The sequence below is a fragment of the Mycteria americana genome, chromosome 2 (genome assembly GCF_035582795.1).
Source record: "Mycteria americana isolate JAX WOST 10 ecotype Jacksonville Zoo and Gardens chromosome 2, USCA_MyAme_1.0, whole genome shotgun sequence".
Taxonomy (NCBI): Eukaryota; Metazoa; Chordata; class Aves; order Ciconiiformes; family Ciconiidae; genus Mycteria; species Mycteria americana.
This window is the reverse complement of record NC_134366.1, coordinates 39,966,096-39,994,056: the sequence shown is the minus strand read 5'-3', so window position 1 is coordinate 39,994,056 and position 27,961 is coordinate 39,966,096. Positions and strand designations below refer to the sequence as shown.

The 27,961-nt window shown below is 39.0% G+C and overlaps 2 protein-coding genes across 8 annotated transcripts; one reads left to right on the top strand and one right to left on the bottom strand.

The window, feature by feature from the left end:
• Positions 1 to 819: 819 nt before the first annotated feature.
• On the bottom strand, positions 820 to 21,621 carry OXNAD1 (oxidoreductase NAD binding domain containing 1). 7 transcript variants are annotated; one of them, XM_075493110.1, is made up of 10 exons: positions 21,562 to 21,615; positions 20,679 to 20,892; positions 17,064 to 17,226; positions 16,730 to 16,793; positions 12,203 to 12,309; positions 8,507 to 8,648; positions 5,216 to 5,252; positions 5,010 to 5,110; positions 2,112 to 2,220; positions 820 to 1,457 (listed from the first exon to the last, which is right to left on the bottom strand). In XM_075493110.1, exons 3-10 carry the CDS (start codon positions 17,192 to 17,194, stop codon positions 1,303 to 1,305), a joined length of 846 nt encoding a protein of 281 aa, XP_075349225.1. In that variant the 5' UTR covers positions 17,195 to 17,226; positions 20,679 to 20,892; positions 21,562 to 21,615; the 3' UTR covers positions 820 to 1,302. The 7 variants fall into 7 exon arrangements, with proteins under 7 accessions (XP_075349225.1, XP_075349226.1, XP_075349221.1 ...); XM_075493111.1 differs by having other exon boundaries at positions 5,010 to 5,107; XM_075493106.1 differs by having other exon boundaries at positions 5,010 to 5,252.
• Positions 21,622 to 21,661: 40 nt separating this feature from the next.
• Positions 21,662 to 24,086, top strand: DPH3 (diphthamide biosynthesis 3). Its single transcript, XM_075493114.1, has 3 exons — positions 21,662 to 21,804; positions 21,948 to 22,022; positions 22,517 to 24,086. The coding sequence occupies exons 1-3, from the start codon at positions 21,697 to 21,699 to the stop codon at positions 22,580 to 22,582; spliced, it is 249 nt and encodes an 82-aa protein (XP_075349229.1). The 5' UTR covers positions 21,662 to 21,696; the 3' UTR covers positions 22,583 to 24,086.
• Positions 24,087 to 27,961: the final 3,875 nt, after the last annotated feature.

Sequence of the window (27,961 nt, the reverse complement as noted above, 5' to 3'; positions counted from 1 at the left end):
CTTCGCACCAACAGTACTGTTGCATGCTGGAGACCAGGTGATGGGATCTTTGCAACCTCTGTTTAAGGCAGAGGAGAGGGGTGCTGATGGCAGGAAACTTGCTGCCTTACCTATTTGACTATTGTCTGAAATCCTTAACTCCAGGAAAAGAGCCACTAACAAAGAGAAGGCCTTATCTCTTTAACATTTTTAATAATTCAATAATCATTTAGTATTTTTAATAATTTAAATGTTCCTTACTGAGGTCTTCAAATGTACAATGGGAATCTCTACCACTTAAGGACTTGAACTGTCTGTACAGATAATTAACTAACTCATTATGGCTTTTTGTTATTCTCAACATTTATATGAGTTTTTCTACCAGCTGGGCAAAGCAGCTTCCTTCAAGGGCTGAGGTATCATCAGCCATTACACCCAGAGGTACACATACCTTTAAAGGAGCAAACTTTCCAGAGACTTTTTTCCAAACAGAACTGTACTGCCTGGAGCCTTCTAAAACTCTGTACTGCAGCAGGATTACGGAGATTTCCTGTCTCGGCTGTTGCTGGCCATTGCTGCTTTTGAGGACGTGGCACGTGCAAGCACAAGCTGGATGGGCTCTCTCAGCACCACCAAGGGATACAGGTGCACGTGAATAACTCTGTACAGCTCTGTCAGAGGCTAACAGATTTTTAATGCATCAGTATTTTAAACTCGGGTCTGAATACGATGATGAAAACATGTCTTTTACTGTCAACGCAGTTGACTTAAACCACATAAAAGTGTTTTTTTCTTCTTTTAACAAGAAGTGGCACAAGAAGGAAGTCACAACACAGCAACTCTACTTCTATAAAAATATTAATTTATTATCTAGAACTGGGGAAGGCAGTGTGTTGACTCATTAGCACAGCAATTTGGAGCAGATTCAGAAGTTGTGGCCTGAATTGTTAGTGATTATAAACTGACCTGGCATTGCTGCACAACTGATTCTCTACAACCGCTGCATCAGGCACTGAAACTCCTTTAAAAGATGACTAACAAAACACCTGTATAAAGTGAAAATATGCTGCCACCCAGAAGAAGTAAGCAAACGATCCAAAAAACCAGAACAGTTAATGTCTTTAATATAAAATTATTTTTCCCCCAAAAGCAGCAGCGCTGTGTTACAAGTGTATTATAGTTAAATTAAAGGAACACTATCATGATTGAGGACATCTTCATGTATGAAGTAAAATCTTCCAAATAATTCATAGTCCATTTTCTGTACATTACAGCTTATCAAAATACCCTGGAAACAATATATTTTCTATTCAGCAGGTGTCACTACCACCATTTCTCAAAGAAAACACAGTTTCTAGGAACACCAATGTTGGACAGTAGTTTGGATATGGATTCTATCATCGGAGGTGGACCGCAGATGTACCATAAAGTATCCTTAGATGCATGTTTTTCTAGATCCTTTTCAGATATTCTTCCCTCTGACAGAGAAAAAAGTAGGAAATGAGAACAGAAATATTAATCATCAAGTAATTTAAAGAATGACTGGTTGGAGGTATTTCAAGCACTCATTTCTTAACAATGCCGGGCCTGTTTAAGGATAATAGGTATCAAGATTTGAGGCTTCCAAAACCATTTGTTCTTCTGGGGACTTAGGTCAATTGTTCCAGTTGGAGTGCATGGGATATTAGTCACTGAAGAGGAACATGGCTTACATAAAACTAAAAATCCCACATTCAGATGAAAAACTAGGTAAGTATCTCTAACCCAAATACAACAGAAATGGCAACATGATGAAGTATCTCTTACAAGCAGTCAGCTTATCCTTCATCAATCCCACCTTACGCAAAGTAAATACTTTGCTTAATAGTTTCTGGAATAAAGTTTGCAGTGGGAAATACCAGTATAAAGTTTAGAATTAACAGAGGAGGTTTACTAGAAATGAAAACAAAAACTGCAAAGGGAAAATTTTTCTCCGAAGTAATATGTACAGTGAAATTATTTAGGTTTAACTCGCATCTCATTTTGAATCTTTAAATGTAAAAATACTAAATTATGCATATAACTTCATCCCCTTAAGATGTAATCAAACTTGGACTTCAGAAGTTATCTCTCTGCGTCACTATTATATTTACCTTTAACATGTGGCTGAAGTTCTTTACAGATCTGTGAAGTCTGTTGGGTAACGTGGAAACGACATGTGATCTTTCCAGGAAATGCATTCATCAAACCAAGAATATTTTCCTGTAATGGTAAACACACTTGCTTACACCACAGGCCATTAAATCAAAGCAGATGTGTGCATACAGTCCCAGAACACCAGTCATTATTACAGAGTACCAAGACTCTTGCGTTTCAGCCCTGAGAACTTGATGGGCTTGATTTCAAAGGGCTGACCTGCACAAGTACACAGAATTTCCATACCTGGAATGTGAATACACTACCAGCTATGTTGTTAGTGCTTACATTAGGTTGCAATTTGTAAGATTTGGACCTAAGAACCAGTTACATTCTTTCTTGGTTTCTTCCCCATATAAATTATTTTTATTTCCTCCTTCTACTTCCATATGGGTTTTCCATTTCAAAAAACCCTGCAGTTTGTATTTACCATTTGTTAGGAACTGTTTGAGTCTCGTCTGCTTTATCTGGTAAGATTACTAGACCCTTTACTCTCTCGTGTTCTCCAAGTAAAACCAACTACAGTGTAATGCTGATGCTATTTTTACCAGAGTAGAAACTCTGTAATTTTCAGTTCCCTAAGTCACAACTGTGATCGTTACCACCAAAACCCCAATGGCTTCAGTTCAAATCATAGTAAAAAAAAAATCTGTCAGTCAGATGCTGTAGTTAGTTCTGAAACTAAGATTTATTTACTATCTAGATTCTGCACTACTTGAGATTTTCACTGCTGGAACAGACACTGGAAGTTCTTTCTTAAAATATTCTGAAATAAAAATAATTTGTACTCTGTAAATAGGTAAATTAGCTCATTTTGTTATGCGTTTGCTTACTACCTAGCTACTACACTGAACAGTCTGTCATGGGTGGCTTAACAAAAAAGCCCCAGACAGATTCTACTTAATAGACAAATCTCTTTATGATTCCCTAAAACGCCATGGAATAAAGAGCAGCACAGCTAGACACTGCTGTACACTGTTCCACTAGTGCCTCTAATATTTGCCTGCTTTCACTGTTCTGGGTGTGACTCTGTCCCCTTCATCTGGAACCAGGTACAATCTGATAGCACTTTTGAGACTAATCATGTTCTTTTGAGTTGAAGTCCTAGGACCAAGCCGAAAGCAAGCCTAAGGTAGGACTTAACCCGCTTAAATAATCCTGCAGGCATTCACAACACTACTTGTAACCTATCACCCTGTAATTCAGCGACACGGACAGAAAGTGGCAAGTATCATACATGTGACATGAACCACCACAGTACGATTTTCTTGTGTCCCTGGACAAGAGACAGGCTCTCTTTGACTGAATGAAGGAGAATTTGAACAGCTCAGCAGGTTCTTTGCAGCCTGGTAAGGCAGTGTACAAAATGAAGCAGACAGCTGAGCAATACAGACTTAAGGGAAAAGACCTATCCCCACCGTACCAGCCCCAGTAAGGAAATGACGGTCCCATTCAGTCCTCATGAAATCAGGAAAACCCAGCTAACTGGCATCTTGAAGTAGCAAAGTTAGTATGCTCCCTTTTGTAATTCTAACACTACCATTTTAAATAACAAGATTTTCAAAAGCAGTGCATCTGCCTGTGAAATGAGTGCACATCCACAATGATTATTAGACCAGTTCCATTAGGCTGAGAGGGACAAAGGGTGACGCTATACATAGCTGCTTCTTCAGGGAACAGGTCCTCCAAAACATTAGCGACAAACATTAGCGACTCCCAGTTCCTCATGGAGGTTTGTACAGATGTTATCTCACAACAACATCAAGACTCTAGTGATCTTATTTCCTCAGTCCTCTGCACAGAAGTAAAGACTTTTCATATACATGTTCTGGATTTGAGGGACATGTGAAGAATGAAGGGAAAGATATATTTAAGCACTGCAGCATATCATTGTGTTCTCTTCTGTCCCAGAAACTCTAATGCAAAAGCTCTGCTGAAGTGAAACTGAGGAAATGCTAGCTCCTGCACTGGAAAAAAAATGTGCATGCTTAGAAAAGACTGGGAGATCAGCAGTTGGCCAAATGGAAGAGTAGACAGGTTCCAGCTTATTATTCTGCTTCTAGCAACAAACAAATGACTTTTCAAAGAAAGCAAACATATGGTAGAAGTACAGAAGAAAAACTAGTGATGGATCCCAACACAATTTCTGGAATCATGATAAATTTTCACCTTTATCTTACAATCAAAAGCTTTCAATACTTCAAAGAAACCTAAATCATTAGGGATGTTTCTTTACAGAAGCTGTGCTAATTTGACCCTAAAAAATTATCAGTGACCTTTAATGGCTGAGTGTGACAAGTGATCTTTAACTGCTAAGTAAATGTTGATGAAGTACTATTACAAGCATTTTCATAAAAAGCACTTATAAATCCTTCATTCATAGACTAGTACCCAATGATAACTAATACATTATCAATACAGCTCCCCTATTATTTTAAAAAGTATTTGCTTTGGATATAATTGCTCTTGCTAGTCTTTAAATTCAATACAATCTGTACAGAGATTATGTGGTTACAGTACTATAGCATTATGCATACTATTAGTGTGTATACACATATAGTATATATAATCTTTAGTATACTATGATGCTCTTATGAGATTATAGTAAAATACAGACACTTAGGGTTAATTGACTTATCAGTGAAGTCAATGAGACCAGGTATGTCCAATAACATCCTTAATTTGTACACTGGCATAATTAACAAAATTCACACGGGATTGGAGGCAGGAAGTGACTTTTGTCTCTCTTTGTACAGTGTCTTACACAGAGGGGCTCTCTGGAATTTGGCAATTGAATGATACACACACTAATAGCTGAATATCTGCGATCTATTCTTTTTAAGCTTTTTATTTACCTTAAATAAGAGTTCGCTGGTATTTTTTGCACTGTAGTACAGCTTCACTGTTCCCATTTTGTATCCTTTTCCTTTACCCTCTTGATATCCATGAAGATCTGCTATATGCAGCAGTATAGAAAACAATGGGTTAATTCCAACACCCCCTGCTATCAGCACTAGTTTTACAGGGGAGTCACCAGGCTGAGGATCAAAGAAGAAATCACCTCCCACTCGCAGAGCCACTTCTGAGCCAAGAGTACACTAGGATGGAAAAGAAGATATTTAATTTCAAAATTAAAAGCAAAAGCTGAAATATTATTCTTCTTGCACCACAGTCACAAGACTTGCTGGGGTGTGATTTTTTATTTTTATTGACCAGTGAGGGAAAACTGAGGTACTTTAAAATAAATGCACAGTTTCCAGCTATCTGAAGTAATCTGTTTCAGTGTCTCTCGGGATCTAGTTCTACTTTCAGAAGTTTCAGTCTTCTGATAAGGCAGGATGGTGACTCCCCTTCCCACCCCCATAAGAGTTGAAAGAGGAATGATTCATGCAAGAGTTTTTCCAACAGCAATATGTGGTTGTGAAAACCCGAGGTTAACATGTGAGATCACACTTTTACCCAAACCCAGTCATGTCAAAAAAGGCCTTGCTATGAGGTCACAGAAGGAAGTCAGAATGAGTTGCATAGACACAGAAGGTTTTTCCATCCCCATTCCTAAAAAATAAAAAAACCACCCAGAAGTGAAGCAAGTATCCTCAAGAATATTTCTTGCAGAACCACTTCTGCATTTGCAACTTCAGTTGCAGAAGAAAAATCAGGGGAAAACCTTCTCTCTTCCTCTCCACTTGTACATAAGAAATTATTTCTTACAGAAGCTGACCAAAGCATGTTTTTTTTGATACATGGAAAACTAAAGCTACAACAAATAAAACACTTGGGTCAATATCTTCTTGGTAAACTGCATCCCAGTACGAAGGGTGAAACTGTAGTACAGAGAAGTCAGGCGAGTTCTCCCACATCACTGTAAGCTAACAGAACAAAAAGGAGCAGAAAACAGAACTCATTTCAGACCGTATATAGGGTTTAAAAAATAAAATAAAGAGGATAAGGAAGCCAAGAAAGGTGGGAAAGAAGGAGAGGGAAAAAAAAAAAAGCTACAAAAACTGCTGAAAAATTAGCAGTTAATCATTTACAGAATAAAACCACTTCCTCAAAAAAAATCCTTTTGATATCAAGAAACAGTAACTGAAACAAAACGATTTCCACTAATGACACCTGTGTAGTAAGCAAAGGTCTAAACATGTAACAATTCCACCAGGAGGAAGAAGGAGGCCCTTTGATGCAGGTATGCACAGAACACAGAGGTTCCTACAGTAGTGAGCATGAGCATTAAAAAAAAATTTTGTGCTTTCTTAATTATTGCATAAAGTATTATCTCTCAATTATAGTACAAGACAATCAGCATTTTTTATCTGAAACTAATTTCTCTCTCCCTTTTCAATGTACACTGCCAGGCTTTCCCACCATGTTTTACTTTGTTTGAGAGATGCACGAATCCCAAAGTGTTCCAGATTCATGTGGCAGAAGGAGGACATAGAATATAGTATCCTTTGTGGAAATAAGCATTTTTAGGGAGAAACAATCTCATTCTTGTCTAATCTGCTTCCTTAACCAGCTATAGCTCATCGAGATGGGACATAGGACGCAGGAAGAATCTCTCTTAACCAGCAGCCTCCCACATATTTCAGTGCGTTAGCCATGGCAACAATAACAGTAAGTCAGTTTTCAAAAAAACCAATACATTCTGGAGTAATACGGTAAGAAAGTGTTGTCCTTTAGCCTAGTTTGTAAATACAGTATTAAAATGGCTTAGAGAAGTGAAGCAATCAATACATTACACATGCATTTTTCTAAATAAAAGGCTGTATTTTCCTAAGCTATAAAGTACACTGTGCTGAATTTTATGATTTTATAAATAGAGTAATATGAAAGAATAAATATAAATACCTCTGAAAAAAACCAGTGAGTAAATGAGTACTAACTATTCCCATAACATCTTTTACCCTGAGATATCAACTTCATTTATAAATAAGTTTTAAATAATTAAGTATCAGAGTTTTTTCACCATATATAGAACCTTTTCAAATTCTAGGTTGCTATTGTTTTCTTCTTCTTTCCTAAGGAAAAGCATGCACTTTTGTTTAGCTAGGAGAGTCCATATATACCCTGGCGGTTTCTCCACAGCATCAGGTTTGACTTAGCTTACCCACTAACTAAAGATTTTCCTATAAATTCAACCAGAAGACTCAACAACAGCAAATTGATTTAAGACATCAAAAATCCTGAAAGAGCCTCCAGAGACTGGGAATTACGGAGTTAGGCCTTCATATTCTCTAAAGAGCAATACCAAAAACCAGGCAATCCTCTTAGGTATTAATGTGGTCTGCTGGCACATGCACTACAAGTTCTACACAACATCTCAAAAAGGTTATTTTGTTCGTGTTCCAGTGAAGATGACTTGCTATAACACCAACTAAAATCTGTGGCTGGTCACATGCTAACTACTAGATTAGCACCACTTCGGATATTCTCAATTCTAGTAAATTTGCACCAATCTTGACTGTAACTCTACTGGCCACTGAACAAAACTGCAATATTTGTCAACCTGGAAGAATCTGCCAATTTAAACCTTGCAGCCACATTTAAGAAATACAAATGCCAGGCACAGAACAGTAAAAAGGACAAATCACAGGGGGTTGTGAGAAGAACAAAAGTTCACAGGACAGGTCATCTCTGAAATATGATCATCAGCAGAAACAGGACTCTTCTGACTATAACTAAATGGGGTAAACGGATGAACAAAACACTGGAAGAAGCCAAAGTGTCAGACTTTACTTTTAATATAACAAAAATCAAGACTTGGGTTATGTCAATGTTACAAAAAGACTGCATATTTAAAAGAATACTATAGAAATTCTGAAGTATTCTCTTGTTTTATCATTTCAGAAAAACTGATCTAACTATCTCCCTTTGCTCCCCCTTAATAATCTATATTATATTTATCTGACAATGATTCCCAGTTTGTATAAACAGCTAGGAATGATGGCAAGTTATCAGATGTAACTTTGTAATGTGTAACACAGCCTGTTCTCAGGGACACAAATTAGAATAGAGGTTTTTCAACATTTTTCGGTTAATGAATTCCAAAGGAGTGAGAACCCTTATACGCACTAACTACAATATCACTGTAAGTCCACCAAGCACAAGGGGAGTCAAAAGATCACAATAACCATATTACCACACAACCATCCAATTTCAGTTCCTTACTAAACAAAAGGTTTTAAGATTTACGTTGTATTAAAAACGGTTGAACAAGTCAACAGGAGTTTTGCAGTCAATAGCAAAAAAGGGGTCTGAAATCACACACACCACCTCCTCTATCCCCCCCTCCCCCCCAAAAAAAAAGAAAAAAAAAATCCAAATCTCACAATCAACAGTTATTCTCATTTACCTCAGTGTGAATCCAGTAAGCAGGAGGATGAACAGTGTGCTTTACTGCCAGCTCTAATATTCCTTCTCGTTCCAACAGGCCAGGGCTTGAACATATTGAGAATCCCCCAACTACAGATACTCCAGGAATAAAGAAATCAACCCTAAAGACAGACCAGAAACAAAAGTTTTTAAAAAAAGCCAACAACTCCAAACATGGAAAACAATAACCAAAACAAAATGGCTGCCTTTGTTTCAATTACCCTTCCTTTACAAAGACATCTTCATTTCCATAACATAACTTTTCCAAAAAAGGACTTAATTTTGAGTCACACCATTTCCTTAGAATTATTTTCATCTACAAACATGTCATCACCTTTTTTAAAATAGCAGGTTTTTAAACTGCTCTGCTTTTAGCATTAGATGCCACATCTTACAACAGACTAGAATTCTAAGTGTTTAAATAAATTATTTGCATATTAAAACAAAAATACAATATGGTCTGACAGAGTGGCTTAAATCTCACTCTTTTCGGTCCCTTTGATGGGCTCTTCAATTTTCAGACACAAGAAGATTGAAAAACTAATTTTAGGGAAATGACTTTTGATTAAACACTTCCTTTTCTTGGGAAGATGAAATATCTGAAGTAAAACCACAGTCTGTAAAAAAATTCTTATGTGAAATACCAGTTACTAGAAGCAGAATTGCTTTACCTATTGAACTGCAGTGCCCTCTGGTGGCAGATATCTTTTTCTAGTTGATAGAAAATTGAATTGGAATAAATTACTACATTTTTTTTTAAAGTTAAAGTAAACCACACATGAGTTTCTACAGATTGGAAGGTAACATATGGGTAAGCTTTTGCAACACCAGCAATTACAGAGTATGGAAGGCAAGCCATTACTACACAAGCTATAATTCATTTTCATAAAAGTAAGGCTTTGATATTCCAAATACTATCAGGAAAAGTTAGAAGTTGGTTTATGATCTAACATTTAAACTCCTCTGTGTTGCATAAATCTTTAAATACTTCAATTTTCTACAGCACATAACAAAATCCCTGTTATTTCAAAAGAAAACTAATGTTTAAAACTAATTGTGCTGCTCCACTTAGGAAACAACCACACTGGTAAGCTATGCCAAGTACTACAGAATCATTACTCAATTCAAGCCTGAGTTAGGCTGGCTCAGCATTAGTTAAATAAGAATGCAACATGAAATACAGACTGGCTTCCACTGTACAGATATTTTCTTTAAACAGCAAGGCCGTACTCTTCATGGAGATCACAAATTCTTGAGAGAGGAGAGAAGCACTCTGAGTAAGTTCACTACGTTTTAAAGAAAAAAAATCTTGCCTGCTTACTCCCCACAAACCTTCACCCTTTGAAGAAAAATATCCTCTCTTTCTCTCGAAGAATGCACGAAGTGTGATATATACAATACTACAGTAATACAATTTTTAACTTTATGCTAATGAACTTGATGGTGTATAAAGGTATCTGACTGCAAATGAAAGGTCAACAACTGCAAAAAGTTGAGAAGGCTTATTTTGCTGTCCTCAGCTTCTGCAGCCCCACTGACCACGGGGCTCAGCTTTCCTGGCAGTAAGGATCTAAGAGATTAGAAAGTATGTATTGCAGCATTTACTGTATCAAAGAACACCTCAAGATGCTACTAAAGCTCTTTACCACCCTCTGGTGGAAAATAATCTTACTACTTAACATTAAGGAAAAAAAAAAAAGAAATTGCCTTTATGCTGTAAAGTAACAATTTACATTTAAGTCAAAATGTTCTGCTTGACATAAAAGGGAAACATTCTTCGTGCCTGGTGGGGAGAAACATACGTACAAAACCAAACATGGCTGTAAAACCTAAATCAAACATAGTGTTTACCCTTCTGAAGTACTAATGGCGTATGCTTCTTTCTATATTACTATTTCTTTCCCAATTACATAATTATGAGAGATTTCAGTGCATAGTATACTATATTATAGTGGACTAGCTTGTATTTCTGATGGCTTGTCTCATCTCAGCTGTGTGTAGGAAGGATAAGAGGACTCCTGAAGAAATGCTATCTGTGACAGCTTAAGCGAAAAGAGTAGTTGTAGGGGGGAAAAAAACCCCAAACTATATAAACCCACAACAAGGAGAGGTGCAAAACAATGTAAAACAGAGATCTTAGGGTGGATTTTCATTTCCCTCCTTTTAAAGGCTACCTAAGCCAAGAAAAGAACAACCATTAGCAATTGCTGGAAGAAGAGATCAGAAACATTAAAACCATAAAGCTACTTCTTCAAAGTATTTATAACATGCATATACCTCAATGCATGTTTTAGTAAATCAAAACGGGTAACAGCAACAAGTCTCTTCATTATTACTTGAAGTCAGATAAAGACCCCTATCTGCCAGCATGCTTGCAAAACAAATTCACTTTTGCTTCTGAAAAACTTGGTAATTAGAACACTTTCAAAAAATATATACATTCTAGTGACAATCTTTGGCTGTAAGATCTTCCTACAGCAAATTCTAACAAGTTAGCCTTTTCTACTCAGGAAATTGTGGCCTGCTGTTTTGTACTGCTCATCAAAAAAATGCAACCACAGTTTATAGCTACAAGTATAGAAAAGTTGTATCCCCTTACAATAGCATTAGAATACTTTCAAGGAAGAAGAAAATGAAAAAGAGTAATTATAATTAAAGCTTTCAGTTTTCAGCATGATAATTTCTAAAACATTTTTGGAGGGTAAATGCACTTTCCAAATACTGGCAAGCAAGAATTTAATATGAGTCACTGCACATGTGCAAAAACTGCAGCAAATTACTCCACAAACAAATTATTGCAATCAACATCTTGTGTTCTGGTTCTAAATTTAAAAACCAGCATATTAACACTCCATGAGTAACATATGCTGTTAATACCCTAGCAGCTATACTTTGATTCCAGCAAAACCACTTTCAGGTGGCCTAAGCCAATAAAGAGTTTAAGAACATTTAAATGACCAGTGCCAAAAGCAACTACTCATAGTTTTAAATTCATTTTTAAGAGAAAAAAAAAAAGTGACCGAGTGGGAGTATTTTTAACAAGGAAGGAAGACAAACATGAAAATCCACTATTGCCCTGGGAAAAAAAGCTATAAGGTTGCTTAAACAAACTAATGATTTCAAAGGCTTTAATAATTCAAGTTTTTTTATTTTCAAGTTTGCCTATCTATATTTATATATTAATCTGACCTAACAGCCTTAATCTTCAGAGTGGAAACTTCTAGGGGAAGAAATAAAAGTTAACAGGCAACTCTGATTTAATTATAAACCAAAACTAAGTAACTTGCAAATCAGCAGCAGTCTTGGCTCCACTGTACAGATAACTAGTAAATAAAGACAGTAAAGACAGCTTGCAGAATAAAGTGCAGTGTACTTCAAAGTACTCTTGAAGAAACAATGTAATATACATAAACCAGAGGAAAATACCAAACCGATAAAACAGGACATTTAAAGAATATCAAATTTTGCCCTTTTAAAATTAGTTTTAGCATGTTGAAGAATAGCTAGTTTAAAATTATGCTAAATATCAGCTATTTCACAGAGCACCCGATAATAAAACATCATATTATATAAATTAACAATTTTTTTCCAAGGCTCAACTATCAGAGGCCTTTTAACATTTTGTTATAGTGGACTTCTGCTAGTAACTTTCCCTTCAAATATCGGAAGATCTTACCATTGTCCTGCTTTGAAAGTAAAATCTTTATTTGCAATAGCCAAACGAAGTCTTTTGACTGTCTCCGATTCGTTGGTGATTCCACACACTTTTGCTTGTGAAATTACCTAACAAAAGGAAAATAAGCCATTGTGTTACATAGATATCATTTGCAGAAAAAGTACTCAAGAATCTGTATGAGATACCTATCGCTTTGCATGTTATCTGCGGCACTTCATTATCTAAAGCACCAATATTTTTTCACTGGGGTAAAGAAACAAATATGGATTGACTTACATAGTCACTGAATGGAGAAATGGTTTTCTACTTACAGTCCACCATGTCTATCACTTTTGTCAGGGTTATTCTAAGATTATATACAAACTGATTTTATGTCAGTTGAAGAGAACATAACGATATAGAGAAGCGATTGCTAGTTACCACCTTTCAGATTCTTTTGACATCTATACAAGGCAAACACTCCTGTATCTTTCCAGCAACAAAATAAAAAGATCTCCGATATAAAGACTGACAAAGGAAACTCATAAAAGATCAGCTGTTACTGAAGTCCCAGGGAGGATTCTGGATCTGTATCTGGTTTTATTTAAGTAATTAAATGCATTATTGAAAGATTATACATTAATGAAATAAAACCAACAAGCCTTGTGTTACTGCTTTTAGACACATACCCATTTGACCCCGTATGTGATGTATGAACACAGGGAAACTGCAACACAAGCATTGATTGCTAGTTAACAGAAGAGTTTTTGTTTGGCAACCAGATGGGAAGGGATGTAAGAGCCACAGTTGATACCGCTTTTAAAGAGATTAAAAAAAAAAAAATACAAAAAAGAATGCTTTTCTAAATGAAAAGCAAATTTTGCAACAGGACCACTGGGGAGGAGCTCCCCACTTAAACTCTTTGATGCCCATCAGTACACCATGGATTTTCATCCACTCCCCTCCCTGCCCTTCCTCTTCAGGTATTTTTGAGTTATGATGATTAACCTTTTCTCTCTACAAAAAAAGTAATGCCCTAAATATTTTCTACACAGGCCAATATACAGATTTTACTCTGTTAAAAAATGCTGATGTCATTTACCACACTAGGAAATACTAATAATACCACTGCAACTCTAGCATTTCTCATTTGTATAAGATCAAACAGATAAAAAAAAATTTAAACTTTAAGCAACTATGCTCTAATTTAAAACACATGGCAGGAAATTAATTTATTCATAAAGCAACATCTGAACACGTCCACTGTCCCATTAAACAGCAGGACATTTGCCAATTTAAAATAAAGTAGCATACATTTCTTTTCCACTTTAGCAGACAGTATTAAATGGGGAATGCAATCACTCTAAGTTAACAAGAGAAATGTCAGATACATGACTTAAATGGTTGTTCTGATGGAGAAACCTTAAGTGCAGGAAATGGATATTAAGTTTGGATCTTCTTAATTCCCTTCTTTATTCTTCAGTACACTCCCTAATTTGGCTGATACATCTGACAGAGCACTGGAAATTTAATTCTTAATCAGTATAAAGTTATTACAAAAATTGAATTTGAGTCAGGGTGATCAAAGACATTCAACCAGTATTTTGTACCATCACAAGAATATCCAACTGACCCAGAGCAAGGCTGCAGTGAGAGGGAGGACGACACGGGGCTCCAGATTTTGCCACTGTATTTCAAGAAAGTGTTAGGCACTTTTTCTTGCCCTGGTCCTTCACATTACCACTCTTCAACAGGCGATATTGTGTAGCATGCACACTAATGCAACACAGACCTATAATTCTTTCATCTTTCTACAGGACTGAAATGGCCAAATAAGGCAATACAGACTGAAGGAAGCTGACTGCTGATTACATGGAATTTAAAACCAAGCAGATTATTTTAAATAAACTTATTTTAAAGTGGTCAGAAATAAAATAACAAAGAATAAATCAAGCATTAAAAAAAGAAACAGGATAATCCTTGGATATGCAGAGAATTTGTGGTAGCAGAACTGAGCCCTGCTCTTTCACCTATCCCATACAGCTTCCTTCTCTTCCTCAGACCTTACACAGTTCCGTGTACCACCTCAGAGCTTCCCACACCCCATAAGGATCCATTTTCCATGTATTTTTCCAGCTACCTGGCGTTTACATTGGGCAGAAAAAGTAAGCAAGCCAAGCAATTGGAAATACCCAAGATAAAAAAAACATGGTTGCAAAGCTCAAAAGTGCAATCCTTTTTTTCATGTCAGAAGCAAACAAGAATGTGCATCTGTCTGTACCTGTCTCTACACTCGTTCTGTCCACGTACTGAGTTAATTTGGCATAAATCAGATCTGAGCAGCTGTATGTCCACAAACAATGCTAATCAGTACTCAAGTAAGAGCTGACATTAGGTGTGAGTAGCTGAGGCACAGCTCTGAGGCTCATCTGGTCAGTATTTTCATCAACAACATTGACAGCGAGATCGAGTGCACCCTCAGCCAGTTTGCAGATGACACCAAGCTGAGTGGTGCGGTTGACAGGCCAGAAGGACGGGATGTCATCCAGAGGGACCTGGACAAGCTGGAGAAGTGGGCCTGTGTGAACCTCACGAGGTTCAACAAGCCCAAGTGCAGGGTCCTACACCTGGGTCGGGGCAATCCTCGGTTTCAATACAGGCTGGGGGATGATGTGATCGAGAGCAGCCCTGCAGAAAAGGACTTGGGGGTACTGATGGATGAAAAGATGGTCATGAGCCGGCAATGTGTGCTCGCAGCCCAGAAGGCCAGCCGTATCCTGGGCTGCATCAAAAGAAGCATGGCCAGCAGGTCGAGGGAGGTGATTCTGCCCCTCTGCTCTGCTCTGGTAAGACCTCACCTGCAGTACTGCATCCAGCTCTGGAGCCCTCAGCACATGAAGGACATGGAGCTATTGGAGTGGGTCCAGAGGAGGGCCACGAAAATGATACAAGGGCTGGAACACCTCTCCTACGAGGATAGGCTGAGAGAGTTGGGGTTGTTCAGCCTGGAGAAGAGAAGGCTGCGGGGAGACCATATTGCAGCCTTCCACTACTTAAAGGGGGCCTATAGGAAAGACAGGGACAAACTTCTTAGCAAGGCCTGTTGTGACAGGACAAGGAGCAATGGTTTTAAACTAAGGGAGGGCAGATTTAGACTGGATTTAAGAAAGAAATTTTTTACAGTGAGGGTGGTGAGGCACTGGAACAGGTTGCCCAGAGAAGTAGTGGAGGCCCCATCCCTGGAAACATTCAAGGTCAGGTTGGATGGGGCTCTGAGCAACCTGATCGAGTTAAAGATGTCCCTGCTCTTGCAGGGCGGTTGGACTACATGACCTTTAAAGGTCCCTTCCAATCCAAAGCATTCTATGATTCTGAGACGCTGGCTGGCTGACAAAGCTGGCTCACACCCTTACAGCTCTGGTAACAGGCAGAACGAGCTTGCATTTGTCTCATCCATCTACAGCCTATGTCACAAGTGCTGAATCTTCAGTTCTGGGGGCTACCTATATATCCCCTCCACCCAGCTTCCTTTCAAGAAGAACTCACTTGGCCTGTGACTTATTCTCAACCATAGTTAGGGAAAAAGCTAGTAAAGAAGGACTTAGCTATGTACACATGTGCACATTAACATCTGTGTAGTGTGTTTGAGAACGTACAGTTTTGTCCTGTTGTGTGACACATGCAGGACTGGCCTGTCATGAACGGCTACTCAAGACTGAGAGAAGCTAACTAAACAATGGAGAAAAATTGGGCACCATTTCCCAACTCCTGAGAATTCAAGATGAGATTTTCAGTCAAAGAAGTGCCATACTTCTCCTGAAAAGTCTAAGAAAAATGCAGAATTGTTTCGTTAGTGAAACATTTTTGAGAATTGAAGTCATATTCTCCCACTATTTAAAAATTTCAAAACATCTACTTTAGCTAATTACAGAAAGGAAATACCTACATGAAGTACAAGAGTATCTTCACCTCTGAACATTATGAAAAACAATGCTCACTGCACAAAACTGAGATACAGAATAAGCATTTCTGGATTTTGATGGAGAACCATGCTCTATCTTCCTTGTACTTGTGAATTAAAATAGGTACAAACTAAGATCCTATTTACAACTGTCTATCATCTCTCCATTCAAAATTTCTACACTTTTTATCTTACCTCCTATGTTATAAAAGGACATTTTCCACATTTTTTAATCTCAAATCTGAATCAGAATTGTAGAAACCCATAAAAATCTGAGAAGCCTGTGTAGAGACGGTGGCTACCGGTGTGCTTTCATTACTTATCATAATCCATACTTTACCAGAATTCTATTACATTTCTTGTCCAACATAAACAGCATCACATGTCACCAAGAATTTTTATAACTCATTACATTTCACCCATTGATGACAAAATATACCTACAGCAATATTAAATATGAAAAATAAGGAGAAAAAGAAGTAAAACAGACTCCAGTAGAAGAGAAAATGAGGCCTAAGAATCAAATACAGTTATCCAGTTTCTTCACACCAAAAAAAAAATTGCATCCTAAAGAAGAGAACACTAACCTCCTGGCGAAAATTATTTGCCGTCCTCTCTAAATGATCCATTTTCCTCTTTGATTTTATTGTGCTGCAACAAAAAGCAAACAAAGAGAATTGCCATTTTGAAAACTGTGCTACTGTCCCTTACTGATAGGAATTTCTATTAACATATTTGCCAGTGTAATCCAGTCTACGTTCCAGGTGACATAAATCTAAGTAAGAATTAAATACACATATACAATTGGGAGTTAAATACGTATTTATAGTTCTATAATAATTTGTCAGCTTCATTTTAACAGTGTTACCATGACATTCTTGTTAAAAAAAAAAGAGCAGCATCTGTAGACAGATAACCTACCTGTTCACTGTGCAGTAACAAAAAGCAGAGTGCCTCAACACCACCAACGCAGAGTGAGTGGGAAAAATTCTGCTAGCACCTCTCAGTAATTGAGGAACAGTAAAACCCACATAAATAGTAGCGTGAGCCATGATGACTGGGCCGTCTTCAGAATCACCAGCTCCTGAAAAATTCATATAAATAGTTGTTAAATAAAATACTGTTTGACATGGCTTGTCTTCATCCTTTATTTCCATTAAATCAGAAAGGCTAAAGCTCAGCTGGAGCTAAAACTAGCAATAGACATGTACGGTAATGAGAAGGAATTTTAAAAGTACGAAAGTATCATAAAGAAGTTAAGTGAAAATGTGCATCCATCGACTGAAGAAGACAACCTTGTCACAGATGATATGGAAAAGGCTGAAGTACTCAACATGTTTTTTGCCTGTCTTCACAGGCAAAGCCTACACCAGACCTCTGCTTGTACCAGTAGTGTTTGGGAAGGAGAAGGATATGTAGGAGTGGGGCAAACAACTGCTTAGAGAAGCTGGATGTATTCTAATGCACAGAGCCAGATGGGTTACACTCAAGGTTGCTAAGAGACACAGCTGACATGCTTGTGAGGCAACTGTCTATTACCTACGAAAAACAGTTATCAGAGAAAGTCTCCAACGACTGGAAAAAGACTAATGCATGGTCATTTTTAAGAGCAACAAGAAGCAGTGCCTATGTCCAGTCAGCACCACCTCAGTCTCTGGAAAAATGCTCAGAGCTTGTCCCCTTAACTGTGCGAAAGCTAAGAAAGAAATCAGGGAGATTCAACACAGATTTACCAAGGGCAAATTATATTTGACAAATTTGAACACCTACTGTGATGAAATGTCTGGTCACGCAGATAAGGGGACAGCAGTGGATACAATATACCTTGACTTTCCTGTGGCTTTTGACACATAGCATACACATTAGGAAGCTGAGGCCAGATGGGTCGTTGGAGTGGTTGAAAACTGGCTGGGCAGGCAGAGAGACTTGAAGGCTTGATGGCTTCAAGTTGCTTCATTTGCTGGCTAGTAACAGTAAGAGTATCCTGGGGTTGATACTGGGGCTGATATAGTTCAATAAATTCATCAATAACTTGGATGATGAGACAGAATGTACCATTTGTGGTACAAATGGCAAATTTGGCAAATTTGTGAATGATACTAAATTAGAGGGACGGTTGACATGCTGAATGGTAGAGCTTCACTTCAAAGGGGCACTGAGAAACTGCAGGACTGGAAAACAGAAACCTCATGAACTTAAAGAAGTACAAAGGTCTACACCTGGGACTGGCTTACTCCAGTGCTAGCAACTGTCCTGCTCCAAGCATCTTTGCTGCTCTAGTCATCTTTGACTAGATGACCCTCAGAAGTCCCTTCCAGCCAACATATCTGTGATTCTAAATACTCAAACAACATTTATGTTTGAAAGAAGATCAGACAAACACTGAAAATGCATTCCCTTTCTATTGGTAAAGAAATTATTCTGGTTGGAAAATTTTATAAACATTAAATAAAACTGTTTGTTTACAGGTTTATTTAAAAACACACAAATTCCTCATACTTCCGTATACCCTACCCAATACCTACATCTCTAAACAGTTAAGCAAGTAGACATTTGCATGCACTACAGTGGAAACGTGGTGTGAAGCTTCAAAACTGCATACTCAAACGGAGCTATGACAGAGAAAGATAAACTGACATGTACAGTATTCAAAATAAGTCAGAAATATCCTTCACTTACAAAGTGTAGGAACAGGTTCATAGTGAGCCAAGACATATTTCTCACTGCTTGTAAATCTGCCTTTGTTTTTCTTAAAATGGATTAGCATAACTTTCTATCATATTATCACCTATCAAATTATCATATTATTTCTATGACGCAGTCCATTGCTTCTTTAAAGCATTCTTAATCTTTTACTCCCATTTAAATCTCTTTGCCTGCATTCTTTTAAAGCATGTAATTTATTTTCAAAATGTTTTTGTTTTTCATTTTGAAGCCTTTGAAATGGCAACGATCCAGCTTGTTTAACTAATCAGGCCTATATTCTCTAGGCTTTCACTAACAGCTGCATTGGCTGGTCACTTAGTAATTTGTCCTGTTTGTAATCTTGTACAAATGGGAGGCAGAGCTTTCATAAATTAGGCTGCTCAGAAATGGAATACATTTACTGTAACTACTCAAAATGCCCACTTTCAAGCATAAGAAATACTTCCTGCAGCTTTTAACTGTCCATAATTTTTAATAGCTTTTCAGAATTTAATTCCACAGCAGCTTGCAACTTTTCAAAGTGGAATTATTTAAAAACTCATCTACCACCAGTGCACAAAATTACTCTTTTTTTTTGCCATAGCATATAGAGTACTGTATTTAAACAAAATACTTCAGCACTTTCTACATGCAAATGTGTAGAAGCTATTGATAACGAAAGTATTAACATTCTTAAATTATTTTAGCAAGACAAAGTACACATCTAATGAAGAAGTCACATTCCTCCACATCAGCATGTTCAGTCTGTAAACCCTGAGTGCTCAAAAATCATTGAGTTACTCAAATTCATGAGATCATTTTATAATCTGAGTCTTTTAGATAGCAGATCTTGGTTATATACATCTACATCTCCTTTTTTTAGGCTTCCAAATGCTTTTTGATTCATGTTTTCAAGCTTTTCACTCTACCATCTTAACTAATTCAAAGTAAAAATGAAGGATGTTTGAAAGTGGATGTTCTTATGCAAGCTGTTTATGCCAATAGATGTGACTAATTACATCACCACAACATCACAATGAACCACAAACCACACTTTGCTTCAGAGGCCAAGGACTGAGAATAAAGAATTAATTATTCTTTTTTCGTATTTTTTTAAGTCACCTCACATCCTTCAACACCCTTTCCGTAATTAATTGCTACTAAACACAGTGACAGCTGCTGGTAAAACAAGTGGCCTGACTTTAAAATGCAACACAAAGATTCTGGATTGTGTATTTTACATATTTAGTTTCATTCTGCTGCTAAGGTCACTTAAAACCGGCCTCATTCTCATTTTCACTGCTACCAGTTTAGAAAGCAAGTATGTTCAGTTCTGCACATGAAAATGTAGAACAAACAAACAAAAAAAGTTCAATATCAATACATAATACTGAAAACAAAATAAATGTCAGCCTTATTTTATTGTAGCAGCTACAATTTTAAAGTCAGGGCTGAAAGATCCCATTGATACAGACTGTTTTAAGACTGAGACTCTACCCTAAATTAAAAATTACTCTTGAACAGGAGTTCAAGATACTTGTTCCATTTACACTATCATCAATCACTTTCCAATCCTGAAAAATCACAATAAAAATAAATTGTAATTTTTACTCTGTAACTAATAAATCCCAAAACCTCTTTCAATGAGTCCTGATTCTTCTCTACCATATACAAGTCTGAGTCACACTTTTACAAAACATGAACAGTCTCTCCCCCATCTGTCATCTCTGCAACTTTCTTGGCTCATTCAGCTCTTTGGCAATTCCCTGCCCTCCAAGAAGCGCAGCGCTTCAGCCTCCCAAATGCCGGTCTGGTGGGATGTTCTCCCTTTATTTTTCCTTCTCTTCTTACCCAAGCCTTTACGGAAACAGTCACTCCAAATACTCCCTTTCTTCCTTTTCTCTGCAGACAGAAGTGAGTGCTTCTTTTGTGTATGACTCCTTCTCACTTTAAATTAAAATCAAGCAATTCATTCATTCTTCTTCCCCGCTAACCCACTGGCCCTGGGTTAATATCGCTCGAGATCTACGACCGCATCTTCTTTTCCTCAATCCTACATCAATATCTGAAAGGAGAGAGTTACTTTTAGTTAACCTCTACCACACTGAAGAGCAAACTACTACATAAGTTAATGCAAGAGAGTGTTGAGGGGGAAGCAAGCAAGGAAGATAACCGAGCAGGATAGGAAATCTTTTACCAAAACCAAAGGTATAGATCGCTAAGAGATACCCCTCTAGATAAACTGTCCCTCCTGCAAAAATCACCGAAAAAAGCTTTTCCCCTTGACCTAGCATTAAGGAGCACACGGCGGGGGGGGGGGGGGGGGAGCCTCCGCTTGCCTGAAGCGAGGCAGCGCTAAGGAGGCTGGAAGGCTGCGTCCCCGCCGCCCTCCCGCCTCAGCCCGTGAGGCGGGGAAGGACGAGGTCGCGGCTGCACCCCGCCGTCCCCCCTCAGCCACTAGGGACGACCGCTCCGCGCCGCCTAGCAGGCAGGCAGGCAGGCAGGAGGTCAGGACGGGGAACCGGCAGCGCCGAGGAGTGGAGGACATCGGTCGGAGAGGGTGGCCGGGCCGTCGAACCGCTGAGCGTCCCGGCCACCGCGTCCAACGGCCGTGCGGGGCTCCGGCGGCGAGGAGGGGGCAAACGGGGGAGACCCCGCGGCCCGGCCCCGCCCCCCCCGATCCCCAACGCACCCCCGGGGCGCGCGCCCCGCGCCCCCGCCGCAGCACCCCTACCCGGCGCCGCATCACGTGACGAGAGGCTCACTCCTCCCCCGCCCCCGTCCCGTCACGCGACGGGGTGCGTGCGCGGCCGCCGCGCGTGCGCCCCTGCGTCCCTTCCGCTTCGTCCCCTCTCTTCCCCCCGGCGCCATGTCGGTCTTCCACGATGAGGTGGAGATCGAGGACTTCGAGTACGATGAGGAGACCCAGACCTACAGCTACCCGTGCCCTTGCGGAGACCGCTTCCTCATCACGCGGGTAACGGCGGGCGTGCAGGGAGGCAGGCGGCGGGTGGGGGATAAACAGCGTCAGGCCGCGGTCTGCCCTCCGCCGGCCGCGGGTGTCTGTGGGTCGGACAGGCGGCCAGTCGGTGACTGTCTCCTTCCCGGGGGCTGTTGCAGGAGGACCTGGAGAACGGCGAGGACGTGGCCACCTGCCCCAGCTGCTCCCTGATCCTGCGCGTCATTTACGACCAGGTGGGTGCGGGGAGAGGGCTGTCGAGCACGGTTGCGGCCTGCTTCCCCTGCTGCCGGGTCGGCCAAGTCGAGTTTCGGTTCGCCATCCCCTGAGTAAGGCGCAGTGGCAGCTTCTAAAAGTCTCTGGTAAACATGGGATAGGGTTGTGTGAGCTAGGGGCCCTTTTGTTTGTGACTACGGCTCCTGCCTCATCTCTTGTTTTTCTGGTCTCCTTTTCCTGCTGTATTTGGGGTTTAAAATATGCCTGCTTGGGTGAGTGTGGGGTGGAACACAGACAAAACAATATCAGTGGTGTTGAGATCTGTCTATGACTCTGGTAGCTAGCCTAACAGTTTTAATAATCTAGTAGGAATGTTATGGCTTTCATGTTTTGAGAGGCAGATTCATGCCAGTTATAGACAGGCTAGAAAACAAAATTATTATCTGGTGTTTTTTGAGGGAGAGGTGATCCAAAAATAATGAAAATCAACTAAAACTCTACTTCCTGTCTTTAGGAACAGTTCATGCGTGATGAAGTCATTGCAGAACCTTTGACAAACAAGGAATTGATTAAGTGCTGATGAATACATCATGAACTGTTGCTGCTTTAAATTAAGCAAGTATGGGGATGACAACTGCAGAAAGAGACATGGTCCTCCTCCTAGAAGCGATCGCTGCTGTGAGATACAAGTGCAATAACACTGGCTGTCTTCATAATTTGAATGGGAGTTTGCTGGGACATCAACACATGAATGGGTTTTTTTCAAAAGGGTTATACACTTTAAAAATTATATAAGTTGCCATATGTATTCTAGAAGACTCAGAGAGTATGATCCTAATTGACAGGAAGTCAATACACAGAAGTGTGCAGAGTTGTGAAATTAAAACGTTTATCTAGCAATGGCTTCTTAGCTTATGGAGAAAAGCAGGCAACGTGTGGGCGTGTATCAGTGTGAAATGGCATAGGGAGCTGAAATGGTGGGAGGCAAAATTTAGAAGTCCGTATGACAGGATGCCATGCAGAATTACAGCTTTGATGCAGTGTGGTACCACCGAGGATGTGGGCTCACGTACTTCCTGCCCATACTGAATATGGGGAAAAATAAGAGACGCAGAACCAACATTGTTGGTAAATTGTTTTACTACTGTAAGCACAAAGAAGGTGCAGTTGTATTTTTATCTGCAGTAAGTGCAACACGTGAATTGGGGCAAATTTGTTTCTTAAATTGCAGTTGCTTTGAAACAGCTTTGGTAGCTGTTATCAAATGACTCTGACATAATATGATGTACTTTTGTGGGTGTTGTGTGAATGGAAACAAAAGGAGTCAAACTTTTTTTACCCCTGCAAAGCTAGTAACATGCAAATGGACTTGAAGTGGATTGTAGTTTACCCATATTTTCTCCTTTCTCCTCACACACCTTTGTGATTTGACTGTTGTAGCAAGTATAAAATGGGCTGCCATTCTTTGTGCCATTTGTAGTAGTACATTTGCTGAATTTCTCAGTCTTCCGTTGTTAGGTTCTGTCACTTCCTGGACAGGAGATGCACACATTTCACTTAATTAATGAAAAGGAATGTTTTAGGGTAGAAAAGAGGTGGAAGAATATTGTATATCAAATTACAAATCAAAGAATGTCAAAGTACATTGATTCTAAGACTAATTCTTGTATTACAAGCCACTGCATTTAAATATTTATTTAAAATTATCGTCATTCATGTGTTTTAGTAGGATTTGACATCTGTGACGTTAAATGTGGGGGAAAATACTTGTGCAGCATTTATATAGTTATTTTGCTCCAGGCACTAAAGATAAGCAAGTCTTACTGAATTCTTGTGTTTAACTATTTTTGTTCTTACAACGTTCTGTGAATGTTGAAGATGAACATTCTAATTATTTAAAAAAAAAAAAAAAAGGAAAAAATTACACCCTTCAGTTAGAAGTTTTGAATGCAAGATGCACAACCCAAACTGTTTTCATGCCTAAACCAGAAGGTGGCACTGATGTTATTTCTGTGGTACTTTGGTTAGCTATATCTGATAAAATATTTATTTTGACTATTTAAATAAAGATATTTAAAACTGCACCAGTGGTTATAATGGGCCATTGCTTATTCTGTTTGTGCATCAGCCACAGTGATTTCCAAATGTGTTGAGTTGCTGCTGCTGCTGTAGTAATGATACGGGAATTTCTTCAGGTTAGCTAATAAGTGTTTCAGTCTATCAATAGATGTTATAAAGCAAATTTAGAGGAACACTATTTAAGCTCCTATTCAAATTTCTACTGCATAAATATCTGAAGGATTTTTCCACAGGTCTTCTACATAAAACTAAGTAGAGTAAGTTTCAAATGGAACACCAGGGAATGTATACTCAGAAGCAATGACATCAAAGTAAATTGCCAGGTGTAGCATGTCTAAAGGTGCATAGATTTTACAGAAGTAATTTGACCATACTTCATTTTATAATGACGGTAAGGCACTGTCATAAAGACACTTATAAAACTGGCATAGAAAATTATTTCTCTCCACGTGGTTGAATTCCATGGTTGTAAGAAGTGTTTATCAATTGAATTTTACTTGGCGTGTGCTAATACAAGCTTTGAAGTGGTTCTCTATCATCTCTCACCTAAGGTACAGGTAATGGCTTTTTTAACAGTAATTTTAGCAAAATTAATTACTTTATTACATCAGTTGGGACTGTCAGTGCTTCAGGTTTCATGATAAGCATATTCTTACCAAGTAGGAATAGGATCCGAGTTGTATAACACAATTTATGTGCACATTAAAATTAGTTGGTTACATAGTATATGTCAAAGCTTTAATGAAGTATGCATTATGTTTGCTTTTCTGGAGCTTTTTTACAGCATAACAACAGCAAAGTGTTGTGGCTGACTTTGTTAGAAAAGGATGTGGCCACATTTGCCCACATAAATTGCTCTCAACTAAGTCTCATTGCAGTGTCTTGAGGATCTCGAGACAGGAGTTGCTGTCCCCAAAAAAAGGAGACAAAACAAGGATGGATGTCACGTATCTCTCTTTTGTTGCTTTTTGGGAATCTGAGAGAGGTGTTTAAAAACCACTGCTGGTTTGTTGCTTTCCCTTCTGCTCTGCAGAGAGGAGTGGAGTTCCGTAGCAACCAAGTTCATCCTTCACAAAAGCTCAGTGATGCTAAAGCCAAAGAGCTGCCCGCTTTTGTGTTTTGTTAACTTGTAAAAAGCTTGTGACCCTTGTGATTGCAGACCGCTTTTTAAAAATTCTTCCAGACTGTGTAATTCCAAAACACCAGTCAGGGCAATCTGAGTAACCCATCAGAAATGTTCCTCTTCAGGAATTCAGTCACAAGGTTTCTTTGCAGCACCACAGGCTCTTGCACAGCAGACAGGCCCCTTACGCATTACTTGTGTATTACATATTCTTAGAAAGCAATAGCTCACTTGTCTTCTAAGAAGGCAATTGTGTAGGACACAAAGAAGTCTTTTGCTTGCTGTTTGTGTCTGACCAACAGATTGATTGATTATGTATTTGATTAGGTCCTTGACTGCACAGAGGAGTCCAATGTGATGAAAACAGCACTAATGGAATAAGTCATATTTACTAGAGATTAGAGGGGGTGAAACAACATCAACTTCAGATATTCAAGCTCTGAAATTGCTAACACTGTTAAATGCCACTAAACTCCCATATAATATTGAAAACAAGCAATACACTCTCTTGCCACAATTTTATGGGAAGAAATGGAACATAATTTGCCCTTCATTAAACTAAAGAGGCTCAGCTTCTCCGAGCAGATTCTTGTCTGCATTTCAAAGAAACTTGCTGAGATGGTCACGTACTTTTGGCTCATGGTGCCTATATATCAGTGGCATACGTGATTAGTTTTGAATAGTTGCTCCAGAAGTCCCTGACAGAGACCCTGGACCTCCAAGAGCTGAGGTCATTAGGCCACCAATTTCAGCCGTTGCACTTGCGCCATTTGTCTGTATGTTGGGGAAGTCGTAATGTCATAAAGGACCGTTATGTAAATACCTTGGCATTTCTTCTCTCCATCACGATTTTTAATTTAGATTCACAGCACCAGTCAAAAAAATAACCTTTGCAGAACATCAATTTAATAAAGATCATTACCTAGATTACCAAGTCTATCTACCAAGAAGCAGATACTGTTTAATTTCAAATAAACCTTCAAAATTTAAGTTGAGAAAGTGAATGGACAACTATGTATTGTCACTAAGAAAAACAGTTCCTGCATATGCCATTTCCATCTCTGCTCTATTCCAGTTTAATGTTCAGATCAGGCTAACTGTAGGGGTAGGTATTTGTTACACTAAAAACTTCTTGAAATGTTTTTACGAATAGGATTTATCAACATACTTAGCATAGTAACGAATGTTTGCCATGATTTTCTCCTAGCACAATTCCTTGTGGATTGCTTTCTCTTTATATTTACTTAGGACATAGCTTTGATTCTGATTCATGGTAACTTAAAATGCTAATTTCTTAATGTCTCTCCATAGTAGTCGTGGCATGGAGGAGACAGGGAGGATCCACAGGATCCTGTGTAACTGTGGAGATGCTGGGCTCGTCAGCCCTGAAACTGGTAAAACCTTGTGAGTGACAGAGGCAACAACTGACAGAAGCTGTGCCGAGCTGGAAAACAGCTGTCACAATGTCACCGGCTGTCGGGGAGGAAGTGGGTCAAAAGGGACTAACCGAAAGGGTAAAAGCTTAAGTGACCTGTCATCACTTGTTCCCACCTATTGCTGTGGCCGTTTCGATCTGTTTGCATACCAGGTCACCTCTTCAAAATTCTTGGCAGCTCACCAGTCCAGCACATCACGTCGTGGAAAATCATTGCTGTGCCGTTTGCCCTGCCGCTGAGCACAGCCAGCCAAGAGAAGCTCGCTCCGAAGGCTAGGTGGTGCGCGAAGGTCAGCAGCAGAGCTGCCCCATCTGGCAGTGCCATCGTCCAGCCAGGCAGGCAGTCACTGTAGCTACTGTGAGAATTATCTCTCTAAAAAACCCCCAACTGAACAACAAATTGGTATTTTCTATGTTAGGTTATGTGCTGCAACACACAAATCTAGCCCTTTAACCAAGTCAAGCAGAAAGCAGGGCTCTCTCAGAGTTCTTCAGAGCTCTACCTGTGTGGATTTTTTTTTTTTTGAGCCAAAACCTTGATCACAGTGTCCAGTATGTTCTGAGGCAGGAGTAGCCCTGTGAGCCCTTGCTCTTCGCTTTCAATGTCCACCCTTGTTCTTGGCATTCTTTTTCTTTCCTCTGCATAGAGGAGGGAGGAGCTCTGCCGGTATATGGTGATCTAAGGGAATAATTCAAAATATGTGTTGGCAGCTGTGTAACTGAGAAGGAAACTTTTCGGACCCCCAAATAATGGGTCATTGTGAAACATTTCCAAAGGAAGCAACTAGACTCTCATGAGTATTATGATCTTATGCCTCCGCTCTTCCTTGTAGTGGAAAAGTAATTTAATTTGTATTCATGGAGTAGTAATTAATTCATTAATATTTGCCCCATATATGTATTGTTAACTAAGCATCTTTGCTTTTTACTCTTTTCCATATTTTCAGTTATCATGTGGTTAATACAGTGTAACTTCCAGTGTCCCATTTTCTTCTCAGAGTCACTTCCCTGACAGATTTTCAGTCAGCTCATTGATGTTGTTGAAACCAAGCTTTCAAAATTTATGAGTTGGGCCCCTGAAGATCCTAAGTTTGTCTTAAAATTGTAGTATTAAAAAAGTATTTTAAATTTATTCTTTCATATGGAAGCTTTTATGGATCATATTTTCATTTTGCTACTAAGATTCTCTTTTTTTGTTGTCTGGTGGTCTTTTTTTATTTTTAAGTCAAAGCTAAGATCCTTATCATGCTGTTTGAATGCTGAAGCTGTTGCTTTAGGGAAAGATCCAACTATAACAGGACTCAGGGTAAAATCAACAGGAG